We start from the raw sequence: 27,689 nt of genomic DNA on the forward strand, positions 1-27,689 counted from the left end.
TAAGGGACGAGCTTAGGTCTCAGAGAAAACATTTCATCAGGGAGGAGCAAAACTCCCCAAATAAGTGAGGCACGGAGGCTGGGACTGTCCTTCCCTTTGGACTTCGGAATCACAGGGTTGGGCGAGAAGGTATCGGGCCTGAACACTGGAAGATGTTGAGATGGTGAGAAGGCCAGGACCTGCCCGTGGAGGTGTGACCGTGCTTTTGAAGTATTGTGACCCTCGGTAAGTGCCGGTTTGCACAGCAATATGATAATATAATAATACTTCAAGGTTTCGCTCGCTCCGAAGGGAAGGACTTCCCACGTTTATGATGGGGGAGACTCTTGGTGGGGTTCAGAGCAACTGCCCCACTTCATGAACCCTAACTGGTTCTGTGGCGTGCTCCGAAGCAGAAATGCCCCACTTATGTGGGGTATTTTGTGATACCCTAGAATCCCTGTAGCGTACCCCGACTCCGAGGTATCTGAAGCCAAGAGCCTGCCTGACTGGGGTTGGGGACCTGATAGGCCTTTGGAGTTTTCCTGGGAGAAGAGCCCCCTCTCCCCTTCCTCCAAGCTCCCAGGGCCTGTGCCTCCCCCGCCCTTGCTCCCCCAGGGCACGGTTCCCTTTGTAATTAATCCCAGCGCTCAAACCAGGAGGGGAGGGAAAAAAGTGTTAATGAGGGAGCGTCCCATACTGACGAGGCGGTTGCCGCTCGCAGCTAGAACCCAGAGTAATTAAATTATTTTTGGTAGCGAGGGGGATGCGGTGGTGCGGGTGTCAGGGAAATCCCCGTATGCACGGGAAGCGGGGAGCGTCTCCTGCCACTAATTAACATCAGAAATGACTCTCCCTTCTCGCAGCCCTCGTGGAGGGGAGGGGGGTGCGGGGGGGAGAGGAAATCGATCTTTCCATATCCCAGACCGGACTCCGCGTAGCCGGGTCCGTGGCCCGCAAGAATGCACACCTCCATCCCCGGAGGTCTGGGGACTCGGTCTCCGACCCGCGGGTCGGGGAGAGGCGCCCCAGGAGGGAGGGGCTGCGGGCTGGGCCCCGGCCGCGGATCGAGGCCTCCCGGGTCAGCGCTCGCGGCCGGGGTCGCAGGGCCGCGCGGCCTCCTCCCGGGGTCGGGAGGGCCCCACGCGTCCCGGGCGGCCGGCCGGCCGGGGAGCGGCGGCTCCGGGAAGAGCCGGGCCGCAGACAATGGGCGCGGCGGCGGGAGGGGCGCGGCGGCGGGAACAGCCGGGAGGCGGCGCCCGGGAGCGCGCGCCCCCCGCCCCCGCCCCCCGCCCGCTCCCCTGCCCGTCCCCTCCCCGCTCCGCCGCCGGCTCCGGTGCGATCCCCGGCCTCCGGTTCCGTGCTCCTGGCCCCCGCCATGGGAGCCTGAGCGCCCCCATCCCCCGGCCCCTGCCCCCGGGGCCCCGAGGGGGACAGGCAGCGGTGTGGGACGCAGAGGGGGTGGCCGGCACCGGAGCCCCCTCCGCGCCGCCCTCGCCCGCGCTGCCCGTCCGCGAGCGCGGAGTTCGCCGCGACCCGGAGCGCTGCGGATACAAAGGCGCCGGGCCGAGCCCACCGGCACTTCGCGGCGGCGGTGAGTGCCGGGCCGCGGGGGCGCGGGCAAAGTTTGCCAGAAAAAGAAAGGAGGACGAGAGACGGGAGAGGAGGACAATCGTGCGGGGGGCCAGGGGTGCCCGGCCCCCGGGCGGGCGGGATGGCTTGTGGGGGAAGGGGGGGCGCGGGGCACCCCCCTTCCGGTCCGTTTCCCCACTGCAAGGCGGAGTGCCCCCCCCCAACTTTGCGGAGGGCCAGGGGCTCGTGGGGAGGGGGCGGAGCCCGGGCCTGGAGAGCCAGGGACTTTCCTGGGCCCGGGGCTCCGGCGGGGGCCTTAATGATCCCGCGGGTGGGGGGGAGCCGGTTGAAGCCGGAGACCGGGAGTGTGTGCTGGAGGTGGGGGGGGGGGGGGAGAGGCAGTGCGAGACACAGGAGCCCGGAGGTATAGGAAGGCGGGGGTGTTTAGGGGTGCAGACACACCTCAGGAGTGTGGGGAGGGACGGGGCAGGTATGCATTCCGGGTGTAATGTGGAGTCTGGGGACCGGCCGAGGAGAGTGGAGGGGGGTGTGTGTGCTGCTGAGGACGGGGCTGGCGGGCAGGGTACCCGGGCACCGTGGATGGGGGCCCAGGGACAGGCGCCGGCATCCCGCTCCCCACTCATACTTACCCATTTGGGGGGCTGGGGGCCCTGCATTAGTGAGTTTTAAAGCATTGGTGGAGGATCAGTGTGCGTGATTCTTTGTGTGTGTGTGTGTGTGTGTGTGTGTGTGTGTGTGTGCGTGTGCGCGCGCGCGCGCGCGCCGTGATGTGCTACGTGTTCCTGCAGGTGGGCCCCTGGGTTTGGAGGTGTAGGGGTTTTTCAGCGGCTGTGTGTGCACCCAGGGAGCGGCTGACCACGTATCTGCCGTGTGTTTGGATATGCATTTATGTGTACACTCCGGGGAAGGGCTGTGTGTCTGTGTGTGTGAACTGCGGAGGGGTTTCTGGGAAAGAAGGGTGTAGGTACTGAGGAGGGTGGGTGTGTTAGAGCTGAATGGGGCATACCTGGCTGGGTAGGTGTGTGTGCACCTGTGTGCCAGAAAGGGGGTGAGGGAATCTGTTCTCTTGGGTGTAACCTGTGTTGATGGTTAAGTACCAGCGTGCGGACCCGCCTTAGGTGGTGTGTGTGCTCCTGAGTGTGTGTTGGGGGTACTACCTCTTGCCTCTGCAGGCACATTTTCCCGGCAGAAAGCCCAAAGGGATGGCTGTATGGACGATTCTGAAGCTTCTTGGTTGGCTCTCCCTGGATTCAAAGGTAGCGCCTTAAGTATCTGAGACCTACAAGTGGGAGAGAGTGGGCCACCTTACGAGGTGCCCGCTTGGGTCGGCGGGGGGGGGGGGGGGTTCTAGAAAAGGGTGTGTGTTGTGGGGAACAGAGAAGAGAGGTTCTGGTTGTAGTCCTACAGGAATCTGAGGCCCTGGAGGAGTCGGGGAGGAAAATAAGAGGGACTTCCTCCCCCACCATCCTAGCCTGGGTTCCAGTGTGTGGAGAGGCCACAGTCTTGGCTTTCCCCACCCAGGCTCAACCCCCTCAGGCCACGGTTCTCCCGGGAAAGCTGCCTTGGGGTCTTTGACTTCGGAGTGCACTAACTGCCCTGCCTCCAGGATTCTCCAGCTCCTGAGGAGTGGCGATTTCGGTCTGGGGTGGAGGCAAGAGGACGCAGCCTGCAGGAGGGATGAGACTGGTGTGGAACAACAGCCCAGGTCCCCGGCCCTGGGGTTGAGACGGTGGCATGGGAGCTCTGGGGAGGCTGGTGGGCAGGGGAGGGGGGGCATTTTCAGGAGTTTCTGCAGGTGTGTGCGCCCGCCCGCCGTGTATGCATCCAGTAGATTCCCTTTTCCCTGGTGAGGAGCATGGTTAGCGTGGAGCTGTGGGCTGGGGCTGGGGCTGGGGCTGGGGCTGGGGCTGAGGGTGAGGAATCGGGGCTGAGCCAGTGAGAGCTTGAATGTCCGCGTGTGGGGGAAAGGGTGGGCGCCCCTGGCAGGCTGTCCTGGTGTTTGGCGGGAGGTCACTACTGACGGGGAAGGGGCTGTGTCCCTCCCCACAGAAGCAGCAGCTACCTCCTTTGCCCGTCCTCTCCCTTGTCCTTTCTCTTTCGGGGTGAAGGGAAGGGGCTGGCCTTCTTCTCTTCTTGAGGACGCACGCTTTTTCCTCCCATGTCCCTCCCAGACACGTTCCTCTTGCCGCCAGGGCTTAGGGCGAGACACCCGCTTTTAGGGGCTGAGGTTTCGACTGCACACGTTTCTCAGGGTCGCCGAGGAATCGGAATCGGAGTGCTTGAGTCCCTAGTGGGCATGTGCAACCGGGATGTTCCGTCTTTAGTCCCCAGGGCTCCCTCGCTTTCCTAGGACTCTGGGATGAGGGCGGTGGGAGTTAGGACACGTTGGGACTAGGGCTGGGGGCAGAGTGTGAAAGGCCTGATGCGTGAGTGCTTCAAGCCCGACACCTGTCTGACGGGCAGGGCTCCCAGGGTGAGGGAGGCACGTGAATCTAGGATGGGGTGGGGGGGGGGGCTCTGGCTCTCGTGCACGCCTCCTGGCCCGCTCTTCCAAGGAGGAGGCACTGTGGTCAGAGAATGGACGATGCCATCTCGGGCCGCACTTCCAGTCTGGAACCAGTGGCCACATCGGCTCCTCCTGCCCCATTGTGTCGCTTCTGTCCGATTCGTCCAGGACAGGCCTCTCTCACGTGCCCCCTCTGCTCCTTCAGAGTCTAAGGAAGGGCCCCCTTTCCTGGACCTAGGGCAGGACAGACTTTTATCTGTTCATCCGGTTGCCAAGAGGCCCTTCCGGTTGGGGGGGGGGCGTGTACTTGGCTAAGAGGAGCTTTGGGGGGGAAGAGAGAGGAGCTCCGGGACTCCCCTCGTGTCCTTGGGGTTGTAGGGACTCCAGTCCTTGCCTAGTCTGCCCCCAACGGCTCCCCACACCCGACAGCACTGGTTGGAATTCGTATTTCACAGTGGGGTGACGTGGGGCAAGTTCTTGAACCGCATTCTTTAGCCTCTTGGGTGTTAAGACGCTGTCCTCCAACCCCAGATGGGACCTTCCTCGAGGAACCCCAGGTTCGCCCAGTGGCCTCCTTCCTCGGGTTGCGGCCTACTCTTAACGTCCTAGTTACGCCACCTCCTAGTTCTGAGGCCTCAGACAGAAGAGAGAACTTTTTGAAGCCTCGCCCGTAAAGTGGAGTTAATAATACGCCCTGTCTCTTCGGTTTATGAGGACCGGGTGAAGTAATGCAGCGCGAGCCCTTCGCATGGTGCCCGGCCCATAGGGAGCACTCAGTACATGTTAGCCGAGTGGTTCGGGTTCTGACGGAGGGGGTCGTGGGAGGCACTTGTGGGTTGGGGAGGAGAGCGAGGCTTTGGTTCTCCTCTGGCAGACCCTGCTGGCTGCCAGGCGCTGTCTGAGCACAGGGGAGAGGGGATGAGGCGGCCTTTCGCAGGGGAGACGTGCCGGAACACGTCGGTTCACTGTAGCCCGGTGAGTGCTGTGTGGAGGTGTGTTTAGGAGGCCAACCGGGGCCTGGAGCAGGAGTGCTCGGCCCTGGGGTGGGTGTCAGGAAAGGCCCCGGGAGGAGTGCCCTGGGCTGGTCGGGAGTTTTGAAACTGAGGTGAAATTCACATCCCGCAAAATTACCATTTTCAACGTGTTGTTTTTTTTTTTTTTAAGTGTATTTATTTACTTCAAGAGAGAGAAAGTGTGCGCACCCAAGCGGGGGAGGGGCAGAGAGCGAGAGGGAGAGCGAGAATTCCAAGCGGGCTCCATGCCGGCCGTGCAGAGCCCGAATTGGGGCTCGGTCCCACAAACCTTGACATCATGACGTGAGTTGAGATCAAGAGTGGGACACTTAGCCGACCGAGCCACCCAGGCGCCCCTAAAATTACCCTTGAAAAGAATTTTTTTTTTTTTTTTTTTACCGTTTATTTATTTTTGAGACAGAGCACGAGCAGGGGAGGGGCAGAGAGAGAGGGAGATACAGAATCTGAAGCAGGTTCCAGCTCGGAAGCTGTCAGCACAGAGCCCGACGTGGAGTTCGAACCCACGAACCGTGAGATCATGACCTGAGCTGAGATCAAGAGTTGGACAGTTAACCCACTGAGCCACCCAGGCGCCCCTAAAATTACCGTTTTAAAGTGAGCATTGCGTTTAGTGCCTTCACAATGTTGTGCAACCGTGGCCTGTGAGAACCTTTTCCCTACCCCATCCCCCGCCCCTGGCAGCCACCAGTCTCTATTCTGTTTCTGTGGGTTTACCCATTCTGGATATTTCACATAAATGAAATTTTACACAACGTAGGACCTTTTATGTCTGCCTTTCTGCACTCGGCACAAGCTTCTCAAGGTTCCTCCACGTCGTAGTGGGTGCCAGAATTTCACCCTCTTTTTCATGGCTGAACCCTATTCCACTGTGTGGATGGACCTTCGCAGGATTCAGACTCTGAGCTAGGCAGACAGGGAGGGGACTGAGGAGCCTCTGCAGGTTCGGGCTGAGCGGGCCAGAAGGATCGGGGGTGTTGCTGAGCTGTATGCAGCGTGGGGCTGTTGGATCTTGGAGTATGGGTGGGGATTTGTCCTCAGTTTCCCTGCCTGCAAAAGGAGGTCCTGTGAGGTTGGTGGGGATGGAGGTGATGAGGAGGAGGGAGGCTGGGCTACTCTTGCCTCTTCTCGGTCTGGGTGGAGGATGGGACTTCATTTAACTCGCTCTTTCCTGGGCAGTTCCCTCCCATAGCTGCCCTCATCCCTGTGGGTACCCCTTTCAGCTTTACTGGGGCATCAACTTCCCCTCTGTCCGAAGTGACCTGAAAATTCTTCTCTCCCCCTCTCCGGGTTGGTAACCTTGTTTGTGGGGAGGTTTCAGTAGCCAGGCGAGGGAGAAGCCCGGGAGAGACTCCCAACTCAGACCCCACCCCCAGCAGCAGCCTTCCATTCTTTATTCTGCCTCCTGGCGATCTCCCCGGCAGCCCTCTTTGTGATCTGGAGAGAAACGAGGTGGGTCAGGGAAAATCTTTCCATCCCTGCCTCCACACTGCTTGGTACAGAGTAGGAGGCAGAGGCCTCGTCTGGTGGGGCCCTTTGGAAATGAGGTGTTGCTGTGCTGGTCTGATGCCCCTGGCGAGGCTGGTAATTACAGACATGACAGCTGGGAACGGGTTTGGGAGAAGCAGGCTTGGAATCGGCAGAGCCCAGGATCCCCTGGTAATCGGGTGGGGCGGTGAGTGGGGAGAAGCTGGGGGCTGGGGCGGGGCGGCAGGCTTGGGGTCCCCCCTGCCACTGCACACGCGGCTGGGCTTAGCGCCCTGGCATTGGAGCCCAGGCCCTGCCTTAGTAGGTGTGGAAGGAGGGATGGGTAGGGAGGGATAGGGGGCTCCGAGACCACACCCCACCCCACCCCAGCCCAGGAAAGAGGCAGAGAATGGGGAGAGGGGTTCTGGCTGCCCCAGGTTGTGGTGGAAATTAGGGCGGGGTCATCCTCTGGGGTCTGGGGCCAGCGCTGTAGCCAGAGGGGCTGGGTGGGGTCTTCTCACAATGAGGTCATGGGAACAGGAAGTAGGACGACTGGATGTGCAGCCTCTAAAGGACAAAGAGGGAGGAGGTAACGTTTTATTGAGCATCTTTTACGTCCCCGACTCCAGGATACCCTGTATATGTTATTTTGTTGAAAACTCTTAACCAGAAGTAGGCACCATTACTCCATTTTACAGGCACGAAAACTGAGGTTTAGAGAAGGGAAGCAGCTCACCTTGGATAGCATAGCTCCCCAGAGGCTGTGCCTGGCCCACCTGCCTGCATCGCTCTTCCGTTTTCCAAAATGCTCCCTCCGCCTTCCCCTGCTTCCTTCCAGTTGAATCGGATTTGCTCATCACCTTTGGTCTTGAACTTGAATAATTCCCCTATCTCCTGAAGGGCGCACAGGGAGTCTCCAGGTCAGCCTGAGTAGAGAGGTCTACCTCGGAGGGTGGGGCTGGGTGGAGTCCCCTGGGGGAATGGGTCTCCTGGGAGGAGGACCTGATTGTCCCCAGCCTGGGGCAGGGCTAGGGCCTGGGCAGAACCTCTCCAGGGGCTGGCCTCTTCCTCTGGGGGAGGGGGAAGCGGGTGTTGGGGGTCCGGCCACTCCAGCCCATGGGGTCTTGTTTGTGATTGGGAGGGGCCTGGCCCTTATTGTCTGCAGAGTTTTCCAGCAACCCCCCACAACATCCCTGGACCCCCACTTTCACCAGAGAGAGTGCAGTGTTTGTGTGCGAGGCTGGGGAGGGGCCTCTGGCTTCTTAGGGGAGGTGGGGGTTGGAGGAGAACAGGTGCTGAGCCCCAGGTGTGAACGCAGGAACTTAAAAAACAACCAAGTGTGAACAGGGACACTTGTTTTGTCCCTGGCTTTCCTCCAGGAGTGGGGGTGGGAGATGTAGGGGCTGGAGGCTGCTGGGACCCCTTAGAAGAGTAAAAACCTCAGGTGCTGAGAGTGTCACGATGGTGGAGGTCGGTAGGTAGGTACGTGGGCCTTTCAGCTGGCCCGGTCTCCGGTTCTCCTGCGTGAGAGCTGGGTCACGTGCCAGTTCCGGCCCCGCCCCCCAAAGCGCGAGAAGGTTTCCAGGCTGGGGAGACCCAAGCCTGCCGCAGGCACCCTCAGGCCCACCCTGCTGCCCGTGTCCCCACCTCCCAGCTCCCTCACCACACGTGAGCCCAAGGTCGCTCCCTCCCCAAGCGGCTGCTTTCCACCTCCTCCTCCTTGGCAGGGGCCGGTGTGCAGGCTCAGAAGGTCTCCTGGAGGCAGGGTCACTTGGGGCCTGCCTAGGACAGTAGGCCTTGAAGGGGGAGGCATTTTTGTTTTCCTGGAGGACGGGGCGGGGGCACGGGGTAGGCACGAACTGACCCACGGGTCCACGCAGCCTGCTCGCCCCCCAGGGTCCCCCTTCTCCTGTCCCTGAGGACAACTCGAGGTGCCTGCTTTCCTCCTTGGCTCTCCCGCAGCTCACCTGGTGGGCAGGTAGGGGCCAGCCCTGTGCCCCAGCTGACGGAGGAAGGAGCTCAGAGCCCGGTGGGTGGTAATTGTGGGGCCTGCCCACTGGTGCAAATTAAACAGGACATCCAGGCATCTCGAAGCCGTGGTGACCCTCTCACCAGCCTAGCATCCTGTCTCCCCTCCGGCCCCCATCTGGGACAGATGCCAAAGAGATTACTCACCTTCTGCCGTATACCCTCCCCCCTGCCCGGTGTTCCCTTCTCCACTGGCTGCGAATGGGTCTGGGGGCAGCCGGGGACTGAGGAGCTGTGGTGTGGGTGCATGTGTGTGCACTGGGGTACGGTGTGTTGGGGGAGACACTTTGCGAGCTGCGGGGTGGGGGGGTGGGGGTGCCAGAGAGAAAGCGAGCAGGTCTCTACAGAACCTGCCTGGCTGGGGCGGGTGGAGCTGGGTGGGGCAGGCGGGAGCCGGTCCAGGTTTCAGAGGGGGATAGGAGTGTGGGTGTCTGCGTGTGAGTGTGTGTCTCAGGGTGTCTGTGGCTATCAGAGGGTACCCGCATCGCCCCCTCTTAGATGGAGGCAGTTGAGGAGGTGGAGGAGAAGGGCTTGGCCCTGGCTCCCCCAGCTCCCTTCTAGCTAGGACGCAAGCTCAGGGATCCTGGCTGGGAGCCTCGCGTGGGGGTCCTTCTTGCTCTGGGGTCTGGGGGTGAGCAGCTGCTCTGGAAGCATCCTCGCCTGGGTGACCCAAGCACAGCCGTCCCCGCTTCCCAGCCTAGCGAGCGGAAGGATCCTGCCCCTGCCCCTGCCCCTGCCCCGGGCTCTCGGGATGGTGAGTTCATGTCTGGGGCTGTCCTGGGAGAGTGCCCGGTAAGCAGGGCGGGGGCTCCCGGGCTCCCCAATCCGGCCCTTTCCTCTCCCTCGGCCCCTTGAGATCCAGCTGGCTTTGGCCTCACCCAAGGACACTGGGGCCTTTTTCAGGACACAGGAGTGAGGGTGGGGGCGAATCTCCATCCCATGTTTGGTCTAGGGCCTGGGGCTGGTTCTGGCCTGCTCTGTGTGCCCTAGTTCTCTTTGTGGTGGGGAAACACAGCGTGGCCTCTGGGATGGACGGCTTGTCCAGGGCTTGTCCAGGGCCTAAGGCCGGATGGGAACGATGAGGGAAGGGAGGGAGCGAGCGAGGGAGCGTCAGAGCCTCAGTTGGCGGGGGCGGGGTGCGGCAGAAACCACCCCTTGGAGGGGAAGGGGCTCTGGTCTCCACTGTCTTGGCCCGGGCCTGTCTAGTCGTCCCCTGTCACTGGTGAGAAGAGAGGCTGGGGCGGGGATCTGTGCCACTTGTCCCCATCCTGGCCTTACAGTCCTGGCTACCCCAAGGACTGGGACTTTCCTAGAGGAACCCCGTCTCTCTCTGAGAGGCAAACGCCTCAAAGCTAAAGCATTAGTAAGTTCTTTTCTTTTTTCTTTTCTCTTTTCTCTTTTTTTTCTTTTCTCATTTTTCTTTTCCTTCCCTTCTCTTCTTTCTTTTTCTTCCTTCCTTCCTTCCTTCCTTCCTTCCTTCCTTCTTTCCTTTTTCTTTCTTTCTTTCTTTCTTTTCTTTCTTCCAATTTATTTATTTTGAGACAGAATGAGGGAGGGAGGGAGAGAGAATGAGTAGGGGAGGGGCAGAGAGAGAGAGAGAGAAAGAGAGAGAGAATCCCAAGCAGGCCCTGTGCTGTCAGCACAGAGCCCAACACAGGGCTCGGGGCTCGATCTCACGAAACTGTGAGATCAGTGTGTGCTTTCCTCCTGGAGGGGGAGGGGGAAAGGGAGCTCAGGGATCGTGTGGGCACAGACAGAGGTTCTGGCACCTTCCGGTCCTCTGCGGGTACCAGGTGAGGTGTCTGCATTTGCTCTCATGGACGCCTCCCGCCCCCACTGGTGACCATCAGGGCCTGGATGGAGACTATCGTGGCAGAAAGGAAAGGCCTCCAGTCTGAAGGATGGTTGTGACTTTGAGTGTCTGCCCTGCCTCCCAGCAGCCTGATGATGACGCGGCAGCCTGCTCTGTCTTTCCGGCTAGTTCTCTAGTTCTTTGGATACTGGGCTGGCGGGGGTGGAGGGGTGGGACACCTGGTGCCTCCCGGGAGGTGGCCAGCCGCACCTTGAACGGAACGCACATTCATACCCTTGGACTGTGGTGGGGAAGCCGGGGACCCTGGGCCGGGGGCGCTCACGTGGCCACACCTGTCTGGGTTGACTGGGGAGGTGGAAGGCAGGTGCAGTGAGATCCAGGCTCTTGAGTAGGAATCACAGACCGTTAATGGGCCAGTGTCTGTAGACGTCTTGTCCTACAAGGGTCTGAAGATGAGATGGTGCCTGACCCCTTGCGTCCAGACAGGACCGGCCTTCCCTGGGCTGAGAAGAGGAAGGCCGTGTGTTCAACGAGTGGGCCGGTCACAGCTCTGTCGTGGCAGCCAGAGGCAAGCTCTTGGCATCTTGTCTTCCCATCCACTTCCCCCGCCGCGGGATGATCCAGCCCAAGTGCCTTCTGTTGCACAGCTGGCCTGCAGCCCTGTCTTCCAGAGACCCGAGGAAGAACGGGTGGCCTTTCTAGGCACATGTTTGGGTCCTGTCCCCTCCCCACCTTTTCTTTTCTGGCTGAGTCACTGCGGCTCCCAGAGTGCCTTCCTCCAGCCCCAGCCTCACCTCTGCCCTGCCTCCTTTCCCCATCCCAGGCCCGAAGGAGCTGGGACTGGGGGGCCGGGTGGCCCTGGTCCAGAAAGCCGGCGAAGGAGGCAGTGATCTTGGCCACCTGCTGGCTGCCCGTGGGTGCTCAGCACCTGCCCACAGAGGCCTGTTCTCTGTCCGGTGCCTTGTCCACCTGGGCTGCTCCTCCGAGTGGGGCAAAGGGAAGGGTCCAGTCTCAGTGTGCATTTTGGTCAACACCAGCCTCCCCCCCTGTAACCGCCCCCCTGCACCCGCAAGGCCTTGTTCCCTTGCCTGTTGCCAGGTTCTGACTGTATTTTTTCCAGAGGCCTCCGATTGTTTCCTGAAGAAACCTGATCCCAGAACTCAGACAAAAGCTGGGGCTGCCAGAGGAGAAACCCCATTCTCTCCCCCTCTGCCCTTAGCCCCCCCCCCCACCCCCCCACCTTCACAACCTCCCTCGCTTTGGATGCTGGGTATGGGTTCCAGGACCCGGCTGCCATCACCTAGGCAACAGGGGGCTTTGGTTGCCATGGCGATCAATGTGGGAGAAGCTGGGCAGCCGGGACAAAAGCCCCCACATTCCCCCCCACCCCTCCCCCCAATCCCCTTGGGATGGTACTGAGACACATTCCATTAATTTTATTTCTGAAAGGCCTTTTGGGGGGAGAAGGGTCTTGTTTTTGTGACAGTCACTCTTCCCTCCCTCTCTCTCTCTGGCCTCCTTTTAACCCCAGATAATCCATGGTTGGTTTGAGCAGGGGACTGAGTGTGTGTGTGTGTGTGTGTGTGTGTGTGTGTGTGCGCGTGTGCGCGCGCGTGCTCGCGCCCCTTGGGGGTGGGGGCAAGGTGAACGCATCGGGACACATCCCCTTCCACGGCCTCCCACGTGCAAACCAGGGCCCTCCCTGTCCACACCAGGGCCTGCCGCCCTCACGGTCCACCTCTGCCGTTTCCACTTGTTGGTCTGATCCAGGGCTCCCCTCCCCCACCCTCTTCCCTGGGAACGCCGCCCACCCTGGAGACCCTCTAGACCCCTGATTCCTGAGCTGATTAAACAAGGGGGAACTTCTGCCCTTGTCTCCGCTTGCCTCCCATCCCCCTCGCCCCCAGCCTCTCCAGATTCGGGTTAGCTTCCTGGCAACTTGAGGGGTCAGCAGGCAAGGGGCTCAGAAATTGGGTTCATTTTAGTCCCTCTGTTTGGTAGGGGAGGCACCTAACGTTTGGGGCACCTTGAGTTGGGTTGGAAGGGGTGGGTAAAGCAGGGTTTACGCTGGGTCTTGAATAAGCGGTGGGTGAAGCGGGGTTGACACTGGGAGGAAGGTGGGGGCTCCAGGCTGAGCAGCTCCGAACAAAGGGTTGGGAGGGGCTGGCACCCTTCTCTGGTTTGAAATTTATCTATAGGGGAAACACAATGGCATCAGCTTCCCTCCTGAGTGTGTTTGAAGTGGTTCTGGTCAGGACTGTGTGTGTGTGTGCGTGTGTGTGCGTGTGTGACTTCTTTATTTAGTAGTACAAACAGCAGGATTTATTTATACCACCTCTTCCCTAAATCGCAGAGGAAGTGTCTGGGGATTGGAGTATGGGCGACCCTGGAGCCACAGCATATTAATTCCTTAACTAATTACTAGCTGAGCAGTTTATAAAAGCGCTTCTCTCACCCCCGGGGTCCTCACAGCAGCCTCATCGAGTACGTGTCGTTACTTCCCTATTTTACCGATGAGCCTACCAGGCTGCAAAGCACAGAGAAGTGAAGTAACTTGCCTGTGGTCACAGAGCTGGTTGGTGGGAGCGTCAGGTTTTGAATGCAGAGCCTTGATGCAAATTCCGGGCTCTTTTTGTGCTTGGCTCTTCCCGGTGACGGGAGGCTGGGGAGGTGGAGAGTCCTGGTTCCGGTGCCTCTGTCTAGACCCCATCAAGGGCAGTTCTGGCCCCCTTCACGTCTCCCCCCCCCACCCGCTGCAGCCCACTTGCTCTCTCGAACCTCCTGGTGGGGACTAGATTAGGGCTGCGCCCAGCCAGAGAGATGCGTGTGAGGTGTTGGGAGACTGTGTCGAGAACTAAACCAGTAGAAAGGTTCTCAGGAGCCGGGGTGGAGGGGGGCGGCGTGTGATTTGCAGACAGGGTGCTGAATGGGGGCCCTGTTCACGGCAAAGGTATTTAGAGCGGGTTAGGGTTGGGTTCACGTGTCATGGCTGTGTCTCCGTCCCACACTGGCCTTGACGTGGGGCTGTTGACAAACATCGCCAGGCCACGGGGGTGCCTCCCGAGAGCTGGTGGCGGCGGAAGGAACGGATGTAGTATTGATGTCACCGCCCTGCAGTCACGACAGGACCCCGAGAGTCAGAGGGGCAGGTCCATCCACGGGGTGGGCGTCAGTTCTTGGCCATGTGCACACCGGATGGTGGTGGGCAGAAATATGTCTCAGCCGTCTTTCCTATTCTCTAGTTGTTGATAGTTGAGTTTAGTTGGGGAAAAGTTAGCAACTACACAGAGGGAAAGCCGTTTCAGTTCCCCTCATAATTGAGTTTTGGGTAGCAGGTGACCCAGTCGGTTTTATTTCTGCCTCCAAACACAAGAGCCAGCTCTTCTGGCCTCCCCCACCCCTGGCCTCCCTCCTCCTCTGGCCTCCCCCCTCCTCTGGCTGTCCTCCCCCTCTGGCCTTGCCTTGTCTGCCCCTTTGCCTGCTCTTCCCTACTGGGCTTCCCAGGAACCCTCTTATTTATTCCTCTCCCTAGGTGACCCTATCCATTCCCGTGACCTTGCGCACCTCCAGCTCAGACTCTCCTGAGTCTGGCTCCTCTGAAACCCTGCTGCTCACCTGACCTGTCTCCTGGCCGTGACCTTAGCCCGCTGGAAATGGAGCTCACTGCCTCCCTCCCCAGACTTGCCTCCTCCCCTGCCTTCCTCTCTTGCTCAGGCCAGGGATCCGGGGCGCTCCCCTCCCCTCAGCCAGACCTCAGTGGGCCCTGTTGATCCTACCACCACCACGTCTCGCACCGGCTGTTTGTCACCTCCTCCGGGCCCGCTCGCTGCCTCCGGCCGCCTTAGTAGCTTCCTTCCTTGTGTTCCCATGTCTGCTCGCCCCTCCCCCAGTCCCCGCCGGCACAGCTAAAATCCTTCGCGGGCTTCCTGTGGTCGTCGTCCTTGTGCTTGGGGGAAACACGAGCTCTGCACCCGGCCCCTGGCCGCCTCCAACCATCATCTTCGTCGGCTCCCGCTGCCCTGGCCTTTTCTGGTTCCTGGAATCTACCAAGCTCCTTGCTGCCCTCGGTTTCCCCCGTGCGGTTTCCTGCCTTTGTCACCTCTCTGCCTGGCTAAGTGCCGTTCTCCCTCAGGCTCAGGTGTCGTTTTCTCAGAGAGACTTTCTAGAACCGCTCAGTGCAAAGTCGCAGCCCCCAGCGCTGCCTCTCCTGGTTTTCCGCCCTGTTCCTGCCATCACTCCTGCAGTTAGCCATTCATACTCCAGTTTACTTGTTCAGCGTGCCTGTGCCCCGCCAGCCTGGAGACGCGGGGTCGGGTCCCCCGCTGTCCCCCCCCCCCCACCCCCCGCCACTCCCCCGGGGCCTCGCAGGGTGCATGATGCACAGAGGTGCCCGAGAGCGAGCTGGTGGCCCGGCAAGGGAGGCTGGGAAACGCGCGCGTGCCTTGGTGGAGGTGGGCCCGAGGGCAAGATGCCAGGTTGGCTGTTAGTTGGTGGTGGGTGGGCTCTGAGGACCCAGCAGGATGCGGCTGAGGGTCGGGAAGCGGGGAGGAAGAAGAGCTCATTCTCTGCAGAGGTAGAAGGTGAACGGACCGAATACACACGCTGCCCCTGGGGACACGCGCAGCCAGGAAGGCTCCCCAGCGCATGGCCCATTTCAGCACTTCGGGCCTTCGGAGAACGATTTCCGCGGTCTTCTCCTCCCTGCTCCCCCCACCCACATTATCATAGTTTCCATCCCTCACCCCGCTCCCCTGGTGTGCATGAACACACACACACACACACACACACACACACACACACACACACTCTCCGTGGAGCAGCCAGCCTGACCTGGCCTGTAACTCCGGGTTGGTTTGACGTAGGCTCTGGCTAGACTGGGACAAGAGAAACGGCTGTGAGCAGCCCTTCCCCCCGTGGGCCCTTTCAGAAGTCACGAGTGGGGGGAAGGTGAGGGGGAAAGAGAGGCCTGGACAGAGGCCAGCTGCGGTCTCCGTCGGTCCAGCCCGTCAGCCTGGCCAGAACCTGTCGTCTCTGAGCCACGGCTTTCCTGGCCGAGAACGAGGAGAGGGTTGCCCTGGTTCTCCGCTCCGGGGGGTCCCGGGCTGGGTCATTCCTAGCGGCCTCTGCTGTCCGTCCGCCCTGCGCCCCGAGCCGCTGGCACAGCCTCGGGGTGCGCTTTCTAGGAGGCCGGGCAGAAGGAACCGGGCCCACTGGACGGAGCGGGAACCGGGGCGGACTGGTCTGGGGCAGCGGCTGGGCTAGTACAGCTTCCTGCGGCAGCCGCTCTTCGGGGCTGGTCACCTCTCTGCCCTGACCCCACGGGAGCTGCCGCTCCTCCTGACCGACGGCTTCCTCTTCTCAGGCGCGTCGCTTGATTTTCTCTGAGACAAGCCCACCCGTCCAGCAAAATAGAGTCCCTCAGGGTGACGGTTGATTTCCTGAAGGTGCCCCTTGGCCTGAAGAAGCCGGTGCTGAAGGAGGTGGCTGTGGGGCCCCCCAAAAGGCCCCAGCCTGTGGCCCTGGAGCGCTACAAGGCCCGGCGTTCGGACGCCATGGACACCGAGTCCCAGTACTCGGGCTATTCCTACAAGTCGGGCCACTCCCGCAGCTCCCGCAAGCACAGGTGGGCAGACGTGGGGGCGACACGGGTGGTGGAGGGTTGGGGGGGTGGGGGGAGAGGTGGGCGTGCACAGGGGTGGTGGGGGGGTAGTTGTTGTTGAGAAGACGACCCAGGTCCCCCCTCTGACCTGTGCCCCCGGCCGCCTGCTGCAGGGACCGCCGGGACCGACACCGCTCTAAGAGCCGAGATGGGAGCCGCGGCGACAAGTCGGTGACGATCCAGGCCCCAGGGGAGCCCCTGCTGGACAACGAGTCCACGCGAGGGGATGAGCGGGTGAGCATCGGGGGGCGTGGGGGCCAGGCCAGGTGTTTTCAGGCTGATCCATGAACCTGGAGGTCCATCAGAGGGGAAAGGGCCTGGAACCCTGGTCTCTTCGGGCAATGGCCCTATCAGGGAGGGCATCTTGTGTCACACGTCCTGTGCTTGGGGTCCCAAGGGAGGACCTGTTTCAGTAGAAGTGAGGGAATTCAGTAGAGATCCCTTTGGAAGCCGCAGCCCCTTCCTCCTTTTCTCAGAGAGCTAGGGTGACCTGGGCTGTCTGATGGGAATTGCCTGGTTCCTCTGAGCTGAGGCCCGCCGGTCAGATGGGCTGGGAACCTGGGGCAGGAGGGGGCGGTGGGTGCGGCCTCGGGGGGGCGTGGGCAGCCCTGAGTTTTCCTGGAGCCTCAGGCAGGGGCTCTGCCGCGCCCTCTGGTGTCAGGCTGCAGAACTGCACCGCCTGGGTCTGGAGCTGGAAGCAGGTGTGGGAGGAGTCGGTGGAGAAAGGGGAGGTGAGAAGGGGGGCCGCCGGAAGGACGCTGGTCACTCCGGGCGGGGTGAGCAGGTTGCTCCTGCTCTAAGCTCTGTGGCCCTCTGTGCTCACCTAGTAGGAAGGCCAGCAGGCAGACCTCAGTGCTGGATTAGGGCAGGGGCAGGATTTAGGGGGACTCTGAAGGCACCTCCCGCTCTTCCTTCCCCGGACCATCTCTGGCGGGAGACTCCCAGCTCCTCTTCCCTCACAAGAAAGCTCTGTGACCGACACCGGGACTTCCTGGGTCTTGGGAGCAGATGAGTACTTGGGGGAAATAGCCCCCCTCCCTCTTTCCCAATCCCGCCTTCTCCCTGAGACCTGGCGCCCTGAGTTCTCGAAGGGACCCCGAGACACGGTCAGCTCAGCCGCGGTGGGGGAGAGGGCAGGCAGTGTGTCTGGAGGTCAGCCTAGGGTGAGGAGTAGACCTTGAGCTGAAAGTGGTCGGTACACCCACTTTGTACCATCAGATCAGACCTTCTGTCCTTGGGAGAGGAGATTCGTCAACCCCCTGATCACTGACCCTGCCGGGCATCTCCTACACTCCCCGTCCCATGTCTAAGCCCTGTGACTCCGTATCCCCGGGCCGTCTAGGAGTGAAGAGTGTGGGCACTGATGGCCGTCTGCAGAGATAGCTCGAGTGGACCAGACTCAGGACACTTGGGGACCTTGGCCTGTCTACCCCCTTGCCTCCAAGAACAGGCGGCCACTGTGCTGTGGGCATTCAGATGGCAGGGCTAGCGGGGCAGACCAGAGACCCAGAGTGGCCCTGAGTCTGCCCATCTCCCATGCCATGCACCGAGCATCTGCCTTCCCCCCCGCTCCCTGCGTCCTCCACTCTTCACCGCACTGCTTGTTTCGGGTCACTCCTTGAATCAGAAACCTTGAGTGGCTCTCGATGTCGGGAGGATAGGCTCTCAGTGGTCAGCCTGGCCTGTCCGGACCCCACGGGCTGCCCCCGGCTCTGCTCCTGCACGCGGACCCTGCTCACTCAGTCTGCTGGCTGCCTCAGTTCACACTAACATTTCATGTTCCAGTGATTCATGGGGGGCTTGTCGAAATGCAGATTCTGGTTTAGTCCATGCGGGGTGGGGCCTGAGACTCTGCAGTTCTGAGAAGCTCCCGGGAGATGTCTACACTGCTGGTCCCCAGGCCCTGTTTTCAGTAAACAGGCCTTAGGGACTGTTTAGTTCAGTGATTCTCAATTTTGGATGAACGTTAAAATCATCTGTTTTTTAAAAAAGGGTTGACGTCCTCCTGGGTCGGATCTGGGCATTGGTGTTCTTTCCCAGGCTCCCTCATGGGTGCAAGGAGGGCCCAGCCTCAGATGGGCCAGCCCCGAGGAGGCCAAGCCTGGACACACAGTGGAGCTCAGTAAATACTTGGGTGGCTGCATATGGGCTGACTGCCCTCTCTCCTCTCTCTTGCTCTGCTGTCCCCCTCTCCCCTCCCCCTCCCCCTTCCTTTCTCCCACCCCTCCCCCCTCCCCTCCTTCCCCCCCTTCCCTCCCTTCTCCTTTCCCCCTCCTCTCTCCCTTCCCCCACCTCTCCCCTCCCCTCCCTTCCCCTCCCCTTCTCCCTTCCTCCCCCCTCCCTTCCCCCTCCCCTTCTCTCTTCCTCCCCCCTCCCCCTCCCTTCCCCTCCCTTCTCCCTTGCTCCTCCCCCTCCCTTCCCTCCCCCCCCCCCGCCCCTCCTCTTCCCCTCTCCCCTCCCTTCCTGCTTCCCCTCCCCTCCCCCTTCTCCCTTCCTCCTCCCCCTCCCTTCCCCCACCTCTCCCCTCCCGCTTCTCTTCCCCTCCCCTCCCCTCCCCCTTCCCCCACCCCCTCTCCTCTCCCCTCCCCCCTCCCTTCCTGCTTCTCCTCCTCCTGCCCCCTCCCCCCTCTCCCCTCGTCCTGCCGTAGGATGACAACTGGGGGGAGACCACCACTGTAGTGACGGGCACCTCAGAGCACAGCATCTCCCACGATGACCTCACGCGCATCGCCAAGGACATGGAGGACAGCGTCCCGCTGGACTGCTCCCGGCACCTGGGCGTGGCGGCGGGGGCCACGCTGGCGCTGCTCTCTTTCCTCACGCCGCTGGCTTTCCTGCTGCTGCCCCCGCTGCTGTGGCGGGAGGAGCTGGAGCCGTGCGGGACGGCCTGCGAGGGCCTCTTCATCTCCGTGGCCTTCAAGCTGCTCATCCTGCTGCTGGGCAGCTGGGCGCTCTTCCTCCGCCGGCCCAAGGCCTCGCTGCCGCGCGTGTTCGTGCTGCGCGCGCTGCTCATGGTGCTGGTCTTCCTGCTCGTCGTCTCCTACTGGCTCTTCTACGGGGTGCGCATCCTGGACGCCCGCGAGCGCAGCTACCAGGGCGTGGTGCAGTTCGCCGTGTCGCTGGTGGACGCCCTGCTCTTCGTGCACTACCTGGCGGTGGTCCTGCTGGAGCTGCGCCAGCTGCAGCCCCAGTTCACGCTCAAGGTCGTGCGCTCCACCGACGGCGCCAGCCGCTTCTACAACGTGGGCCACCTCAGGTGCGGCGATGGGCCGGGGGTGGGGGGGAGGCCGAGGGGGGAGCAGGTGGGGAGGTGGGACGGGCCGGAGGGCCGAGGGCTCTGCCTGCGGTAGGTTTCCAACAGGGTCCTGGGGCGGGATGGGCTGGGAGTCAGGAGTGGGGAGACAACAGACGAACGTTTGGTCATCAGGGACCTCACAGAGGGCTGGACCGAGGCGCAGAAAGGCATGGGGCACGGACGGGGCTTGGGGGATCGCTTTTTGAGCCTTCCCTGGAGGCGCCGCCTCTGTGAGCTCTTGAGTGGGTGGTCACCGAGATGAGCTGGCCAGAGGAGGGACCCCCGGAGGAAAGGTGCCGCCAGAGTTCCTCTGCCCGCCCCCACCCTGCCCCAGGCCTTACAGAATATCAGGGGCACTTCCTGGTCCCGTAGGGAATCTTGGGGGACTTGGAGGGGGTGAGGTGACCCTTTGCTGGAGACCCAGGCCCAATGCCCTCTCTCCCCTGGGCTTCAGCACCGCAGGGGACTAGCGGGCCCAGCCCTGGGGAAGGCTTGGGAGCCTGGTAAGTAGACCTCAGGCCCTGAGCCAGGCTTCCTGGAAGCAGCCTGTCCCTGTCCTGTGTCCTTTCCCACCCCGCCAACCTGCCCTGATGTCTCCCTCCCCCCCCCCACCCCGGCACCCCTTGTCTGTCCCTTCTCCCGCCCCCCTCCCCTCCCCCCGCCCTCTCCCCCACAGCATCCAGCGTGTGGCCGTGTGGATCCTGGAGAAGTATTACCATGACTTCCCCGTCTACAACCCTGCCCTCCTCAACCTGCCCAAGTCCGTCCTGGCCAAGAAAGTGTCTGGCTTCAAGGTGTATTCCCTCGGAGAGGGTGAGCGGCCCTGCTCCCCTGCCCTCCCGTCTGCTCCCTGTTTCCTTCTCAGACTCTTCCCCGCTTCCCCAGCCCCTTTGTTCTGTCATTTCCCTTGGCTCCAGGTGGCTGGTGTTAGCTGCTGATTCTACTTGCTGTCCCTTTATGCCGTGGTGTGTCCCCCCAATCTGACTTCTCTGCGTCTGCTCACCAGCCCTGGCCCCGAGCCCTCAGCTCTCTGACCTCCAGGTCCTCCGGCACCAGGAGGCACGTGTGCAGGACCCGTGCCCTCCAGGGCCCTCTCTGTCGCTTTCCGGGGGGCCTCTCCCAGTCGTGGCCAGGAGGGTCGGGAACGGGAGGCATCGCAGCGGGTGGGCACAGCCTCTGGACCGGTCAGGTGGCTGTGCCCTGACTTCCCGGGCTGGGGAGCGAGCGTGCTGTGACGCGACCATCCCTGTCTCTCCCGCTCCCGTGCAGAAAACAGCACCAACAACTCCACAGGGCAGTCCCGGGCTGTGATCGCCGCGGCCGCCCGGCGGCGGGACAACAGTCACAATGAATACTACTACGAGGAGGCGGAGCACGAGCGGAGGGTGCGCAAGCGGAGGGCCAGGTGGGTCCCTGGGCCAGGACAGGCTGCCCTGGGGCCTGCCGGGTGTGAACAGGCCGGGCAGAGCAAGGCCAGGGCGTTCTGTGGCTGCGGGGAACGCGTGAGCAATCGCGACGGGGTGCGCTGGGGTCCCAACAAGTTCCCATAAGCTGGGCGCTGTCCAACAGCACACGCTTCTCAGCCCACGGTCGCGGGGGTCAGACACAGCCGTCAGGCACGGCTTAGCTGGGCCCCGCGCTCAGTGTCACAGGCTGAAATCAAGACGACTCCCATCTGAGCCGGGGTCCTCTTCCAAGCTCCTGGTCACGGTGGAATCAGTTCCTTGTCATCTGGCCTCAGCGGCAGCCGCGGTGCTGCGGTTTGCTTTTTCCAGCCACAGCAGGTCTCTCCGAGTTCTGTACCGCCTGGAGAACACTGTGCTTTGAAGGGTCTCGTGCAGTGAGAGCCGGCTGGCCAGGGTCATCTCCTTGTTTATAACGACCAGAACAACCGACTCGACCCTTTAATTACGTCTGCAGAATGTACGGAGACAGCAGAGAGAGTAGCCAGGACGATGGGAATCTGGTGGGGTGAACGAACGGGCCATCTGTGAATTCTCCCTGCCACAGGAGAGCAGGGGCCCAGTGAACGAGGTGAGCCTTGCCTGCAACGGCACGGATGGAGGCTGGATCGGACCTCCTCCCCGTGGATCTCGTAGGCCTGCTCGGCTGTTGGTGCTTTTTTACCTGCAACAGATGAGGTTCTAGTACAGATCTTGGTACATCTTTTTTAACTTTGTTTATTTTAACGTTTATTTATTTTATTTTTTTTTTTGAGACAGAGAGAGACAGAGCATGAACAGGGGAGGGGCAGAGAGAGAGGGAGACACAGAATCGGAAACAGGCTCCAGGCTCTGAGCGGTCAGCACAGAGCCTGACGCGGGGCTCGAACTCACGGACCGTGCGATCATGACCTGAGCCGAAGTCAGACGCTTAACTGACTGAGCCAGCCAGGCGCCCCCCTAACTTTGTTTATTTTGAGAGAGAGAGAGAGAGAGAGAGAGTGAGAGCAAGCAGGGGAGGGGCAGAGAGAGGGAGAGGGAGAATCCCAAGCAGGCTCCTCACTGCTAGCCCAGAGTCTGACTTGGGGCTCGAACCTGCGAACCATGAGATCATGACCTGAGCCAAAACCAAGAGTCAGACACTTAACTGACTGAGCCACGCAGGGTCCCGTATCTTGGTACGTTCTTAAGTACTGTCCTCTCTTTTTGCTGTTCACGCTGTAATGTAAACTTGTCACACCTGAAGGGTCTTCGCTGCTGCCAGGTCCCACCGTGGTCTGGTGGGATTTCCAGGGGGCCTCAAATAGCAGAGGGCCCCAGGATTTGACCCTCGGCCCCTCCTCCCACACGGTCTCCAGGCTTCAAGGGAGGAAGTTTTCCCTTACCTGTTCTGACATGAGGCTGGTGTCCCTGCCGTCGATGGGAGATCAGCAGCCCCATTTGTCTGCCATTCGGCATGTCTCCAGCTGTCTCAGAAATGGTCCTGGTGGGAAGGAACCCAGAGGTGGCACCCCCCCACCCCCCTTCACCTTTTGCCCCAACCAGGGTTTTGGATCTCCTGTGTTGCCAATGCGGTCCTTGGCCCGTGGCCGATGTCTCCCTCCCCTGTTACCTTGGTTGTAACCAGTAAAAGACTTCTCCCTTGGTTTTCAAAAGGAGCTTTACTGAGAGACCCTCGGAGCAAGCACGTGAATAACCAGAGAGGCCGAAGCGGGACGTGTTCCACGTGTTTACTTAGTCCCGAGTACCCCCTCCCCGCTCCTCGAAGTTCCTGGGGTCCTGGCTTTCCGGACGTTGTGTGCTTTTAACGAAAATTGACTTCTTTTTCGTGCTTCCCCCTTAACGCCCTCCTTGAGACTCACCCACGTTGTCTCTGTGTCCCTCGTGTCGCTGCCTAGTGGTTCACAGATGACTCCCCACCCCTAACCGGCATCTGGGTTATAGGCCTTCCTTTTTTTATCCTGTTTTGACGGCTGAGTAGTACTGTCTGAACATGTGAGTTGTCCGATGCCCAGCAGGTGTCCCGGTGTCTGGGGCCCTGTGTGTTCACCTCTGGCATCTTGCTGTCATGTTGCTTGTGTGCCCGCCCCCCAGACAGATGTTGACGTTGTCCGTGCTTGAGTAGAAGGCTGTTCTCTGGATGTAGTTGTGTCTGCTGGTTTGGCACCCGGGGAAGGGTGACTTGGGGGTCTCGTGGAGGAAGGCATCAGGAAGGCACGTGCTGCTCTGTCCCAGAGTACGGTCCCTAGCTGTGTCTGGGTTGGACGCTGGGGTCCCCGCGCCGGGCTCACTGAGCTCTACAGCTCTTTCCTGCCGCCCCCCCCCCCCCCCCACGCACACACGCACACGGCCCCCCTGAGCCCAGCCCTTGGCTCCAGGTGGGTTTGTGGTGCTTCTGGTGGCGGGGAGGGGCACAGCCTCGCCCAGGCGGCTGGAGCAGGGGGTGGGGGCTGAGGGAGGGGGAGGGGCGGTTGGTCCAGGCTCCCCCTGTCCCCCAGGCTTGTGGTGGCGGTGGAGGAGGCCTTCACTCACATTAAGCGGCTGCAGGAGGAGGAGCAGAAGAACCCCAGGGAGGTGATGGACCCCCGGGAGGCCGCCCAGGCCATCTTCGCCTCCATGGCCCGTGCCATGCAGAAGTATCTACGGACCACCAAGCAGCAGCCGTACCACAGCATGGAGAGCATCCTCCAGCACCTGGAGTTCTGCATCACGCACGACATGACACCCAAGGTAGGCCCCCCACTGTCCCCCTGCCCGCCCCCCCCCCCGCCCCCAGGTCCTCCCCCCGCACACACACAGCAGCCTGCCTCGCCCCTGTGCTCTCACCACATCCCTGCCACCCTCCCAGCCCCCACCCCCCCAGGTCTCTTCTCTTACCCCTGGCCCTGCCCCTCCCGCCTCGTTCCCAGCTGGTGAGGAGAAGGGACGGTTTCTCCTGGGAGTGGCTGTGGCCTGATTCCCGTGTCCGAGGTGGCAGCACCCGACGTCCCCCCTTCACACCCCGCGACCTCCAGCTGTGCTCTTTTCGAGCCATGACCCTCCCTCGGCTTTATCGTCAGCCTCCTAGAATGGCGTCCCCAGCCACCCTTGGGGAACAGGGTGACCGCGTCCACGAGAGCTGGATGCAGGGGCAGGAAGAATGAGGAGGCCTCACGGTCCTAGCCCCGGGCAGGGAAAGCGCGGGGACGCCGGTCCTGACCCTGCGGTGTCCCCGTCACCTCTGTGGGTTCCCGCTGCCCTGTGCTTAGAACCAGGGTCCAGAGCAGATGAGCTCAGCGCCTTTCCGCTCGAACGTTCTAGAGCGCGTGGAAGCAGAGCGAGCCGGGGAACGTCGGGGGGGGGGTAGGGGGGAGGGGGAGAGGTGACCACGCAGCCCCCCGCCCCTCCTCAGGCCTTCCTGGAGCGGTACCTGGCGGCCGGACCCACCATCCAGTACCACAAGGAGCGCTGGCTGGCCAAACAGTGGACACTGGTGAGCGAGGAGCCTGTGACCAGCGGGCTCAAGGACGGCATCGTTTTCCTCTTGAAGCGCCATGACTTCAGCCTGGTGGTGAGCACCAAGAAGGTCCCGTTCTTCAAACTCTCCGAGGAGTTTGTGGATCCCAAGTCGCACAAGTTTGTCATGAGGCTGCAGTCTGAGACGTCGGTGTGACTGAGTAGCGGCAGGGGTGACGCCAGGGCTCCCGCGGGTCGGGGAGAGCTTGGCTCTCGCCTCCTGCCGCCCTGCCTCCTCCCGCTCCCTTTTACTTGAATTGACTCCCCCCACTCTCCCGCCGCCCGACTGCTCCCCCCTCCTCCTTAGTCGCCCCCCACCCTCCCCCCGTGGGCCTGGAGAGGCCACCTGCGTCAGCGGTGCCTGGGATCCTCTCTCTCTCTCCCCTCCCCCGCCAGCCCTTACTTGGTGTCATCGTGCAGGAATCCGTGCCTGTCCCCCCTCTGCCTCTGGATGGCATTCTCTTCTGAGGGGGCATGGGGTCCCCCGGAGCCCCACCCCCAAACCAGGCTCTTGTGCAGTTTTCTCCTGTGGCCCCGACAGGGTGTCGCCAGGGGACACACAGGACAACACAGAGCCACCGTGCCAAACTCCTCCAGACGGTGGGTCATCCGCTGCTCCTGCCCGCCCAGCTGGCCCGTCACAGACGCTGAGTTTGTGGGGCAGGGTGCTCTCGCACCCCCCCCCCCCCCCCAAAGCTAGCCCGGGGTCTCCCTGCCAGGGTCACTGGCTCCGGCTGTCAGAACCTCCCCCTCACATCCACACGTATTCAGAGCGAGGGACGGTCCCTAAAGTCTTTACCCTAAAGTCTCCACCTTCTGCCTCCCGTGGCCACAGCCAGACTGAGGCCGAAACCCTCTGTGACCACTTTCCCTGGGCCATGGGGGACTGTACCCATCCTTTGGGTCTTTCCTAGGCAGCCTCCGAGGGAAGGACAGGAGGGACCCCGGGGAACATGGCTGACCCCTGCCCTCTGAACCTGCCTGCACCTTCGCTCCCGCCTGGCTGGGGCAGGTCCCCCTTCCCGGTGAAGGATGACGAGTCGACTGCTGCACAGATTGAGTGGCTTGCAGACCATGACCCGACCCCCGCGGTCTTAGACCGACGTTTTGCTTTTCTTCCCCCGCCCCAGCGTGTCTCTTCTCGGCGCCAGGGGCCTGTTGTCTTGTCTCTCTTTGGGGGGGGGAGCCAGTAACTCCTCCTCGTCCCCTGCCTTAAGCCCACTTCTTTGCCTCAGGGGTCTCCTTTCCTTGGCTGGCCAGGGTCCCCTCCTCTCCCTGCCTGGTTCTCTGGGCTCTTGTCTCCCTCAGTACTGGGGTGAGGGCCCAGGATTGCTGCCTTCGTGGGCATCGGCCCCCCTCACCCCAGTGAGCTTCCGTAGTCTTTCCACCCGATCTGATTTCTCGCGAGTTCAGGTCTCGTTTTGAGCCAAATCCGCTGGCTTTCCGAGACCTATTTTCAGTGTGAATCTGAGCCTTTCACTCAGACACCTTTAAATTACGTGGTTTTAGCCAAGAGGACCGGAAGCGGGAACACCGGTATACCTCCAGCCTGGGTCCTCGCGGAGGACCTTTCTGGCGGCTGGGCTGGAGCCGCCCTGGGCCAGGCCTCGGAATAACTTTCAGGCCCGTCTTCTCCTGGCCAGCCTGCCACGCGGAGCACCCCCTCGGGCTAAGATCCCCACCGGTCTCTGACCAGGGAGGCTTCCGGTGTGGGCAGGGCGGCCCCGACGTGATGCAGCCTAGTGATCACGTGTCTCCCCTGTCCTCTCTGAAAAAGCACATCTGTCCGTCCGCCGCTTACTAGAGAAGGGCTCTTCAGTTGACGCTTAACCCGGTCCCCACAGATGTGGGTTGTGGGGCCGACTCAGGCACTGCCTGAGGGAAATCCATCCTGTCCTGGGGGTCGTGGGAAGGTATCTTCTCTCCAAGGACCTGGGCTTAAGAGGAGTCCCTCTGGGTCACATTTCTAAATACCTCACTATCCTGGAAAACGGGGCCCGGATGGTGATTGGGGTCGCTGCCTTTGTGGGCAGGCGTGGGGTGTGTCGGGATGTAAGGACCGAGTTGGGGCGGGCCCAGGGAAAAGGTTTGGGATCTTTGTGGCTGCCCTAGGTTAGGGGCGGGGGAGTGTTTATTTTAAGAACCTGCCATGTGTTTAATCACTGTGACTTTTTTCATTCCTTTTTCCTAAAACGAGAAACATTCCCCCCCCCACCCCCCCCCCCCCCCACCTCTCTAAGCACTAAGGGCTGTGGCTAAGAATGGTAGTGTTTGGGTCCTTTGCAGCAGAACTGTGGTATTTTGTCTTCTTCGACGATTGTTATAATAATTATTATTTTTTAAAACGTCAGGATGAATTGTCCAGTGTGTGGCCGTGTTTGTCTTTTGCTTCTCCTACGTGGGGAGCTGTCTTCATGCTGTGAACTGATGTGGGGCGCCTCTGAGCCCTGTCCCCCGCTTTGCCTGTCCCATCACGTGCTGGGTTTTCTTACTTTCCTCCTGGGGGGGGGGTGGACTTACCTGTCCCCCCCGCCACTGCTCCCCCAGAACACCGGAACTCCAGGGCGTCCTAGCTCATCCCGCTGCCCCCACCTTGCCTGCCTCTTCGTCACCTTGGAACCTTCTCGTTCCTCCCTCCACACCAGGACGCTGTGCCTCCGGCCTTCACCTACCTCGCCACTCTGCCTCGGCCCCCCACTGCTCCCTGTCTCTCCAGCGACCCTTCACGCTCTGGTTATTTTTATTTCCTTTTACTTTCTCGTGTTTTCTTCCCATCCCTCTCCACCTGAGCCTGTCATTCTTCACTGTTCCTGCTGCACACCCCGCTACGGTACCTGTGAAGAGGCATCGGGACCCCTCCCCCCCCCCAGAACCTTCTCATCGGAAACATCCGTTCCCAGAGTCTGTGCTCCTCTCCTCCTCTGTTGGGCCCCTCCGTGCTGTCTGTCAGTCTGTCTGTCTGCTCTTTCCCCTGCCCTTCCCCCCAGGGCAGCATCTGCTGATGGATTCGGTCCTGGCGTGTGATTGTTGTGAGATCTGTTCTGTGCGCGAACGGAAAGGGGCTTTTTTGGGTCCCTTCCGAGTGAGATTGTAAATGTAGAATTTGCCACTGTTGAATCTAGGGTTTTTTTTTTTCCTCCTCTTTTTCTTTTTCCTTTTTTTTTTTTTTTTTTTTTTTTGGGTTACAGAGACCTTGTGCATGCATGTAGAAAATTGTAAAATGTAAATTTTTTTTTAATATATAAAAAGCTTGTTTTTACAGTTTGCAGTGGATCTAAACATTATGGCAATTTTAGGGATTTTTTTTTTCTTAAACATAGGAACTAAAACTGTACAAATTTTTTTTATATAAAATAAAGACATTTGACTTTTGTGGGGGCA

General features: G+C 61.0%; 1 protein-coding gene and 1 long non-coding RNA gene across 5 annotated transcripts; one reads left to right on the forward strand and one right to left on the reverse strand.

Moving 5' to 3' along the window:
* The first annotated feature begins 201 nt into the window (after window positions 1-201).
* VANGL2 (VANGL planar cell polarity protein 2) lies at window positions 202-27,689 on the forward strand. Of its 3 annotated transcripts, none has more exons than XM_045455121.1 (8): window positions 202-225; window positions 15,780-16,040; window positions 16,190-16,310; window positions 18,725-19,332; window positions 20,048-20,184; window positions 20,641-20,776; window positions 23,312-23,543; window positions 24,205-27,689. In XM_045455121.1, the coding sequence occupies exons 2-8, from the start codon at window positions 15,970-15,972 to the stop codon at window positions 24,463-24,465; spliced, it is 1,566 nt and encodes a 521-aa protein (XP_045311077.1). In that variant the 5' UTR covers window positions 202-225; window positions 15,780-15,969; the 3' UTR covers window positions 24,466-27,689. The 3 variants fall into 3 exon arrangements, with proteins under 3 accessions (XP_045311077.1, XP_045311078.1, XP_045311076.1); XM_045455122.1 differs by lacking the exons at window positions 202-225; window positions 24,205-27,689 and adding exons at window positions 1,292-1,573; window positions 23,723-24,164; XM_045455120.1 differs by lacking the exon at window positions 202-225 and adding an exon at window positions 1,294-1,573.
* LOC123586180 lies at window positions 5,901-11,671 on the reverse strand. 2 transcript variants are annotated; one of them, XR_006706657.1, is made up of 3 exons: window positions 10,821-11,671; window positions 8,544-8,722; window positions 5,901-8,354 (listed from the first exon to the last, which is right to left on the reverse strand). It is a non-coding gene; the product is annotated as an uncharacterized LOC123586180 (long non-coding RNA). The 2 variants fall into 2 exon arrangements; XR_006706656.1 differs by lacking the exon at window positions 10,821-11,671 and having other exon boundaries at window positions 5,901-6,159; window positions 6,409-8,354; window positions 8,544-8,820.

The sequence above is a fragment of the Leopardus geoffroyi genome, chromosome C3 (assembly GCF_018350155.1).
Source record: "Leopardus geoffroyi isolate Oge1 chromosome C3, O.geoffroyi_Oge1_pat1.0, whole genome shotgun sequence".
NCBI classification, from domain to species: Eukaryota; Metazoa; Chordata; class Mammalia; order Carnivora; family Felidae; genus Leopardus; species Leopardus geoffroyi.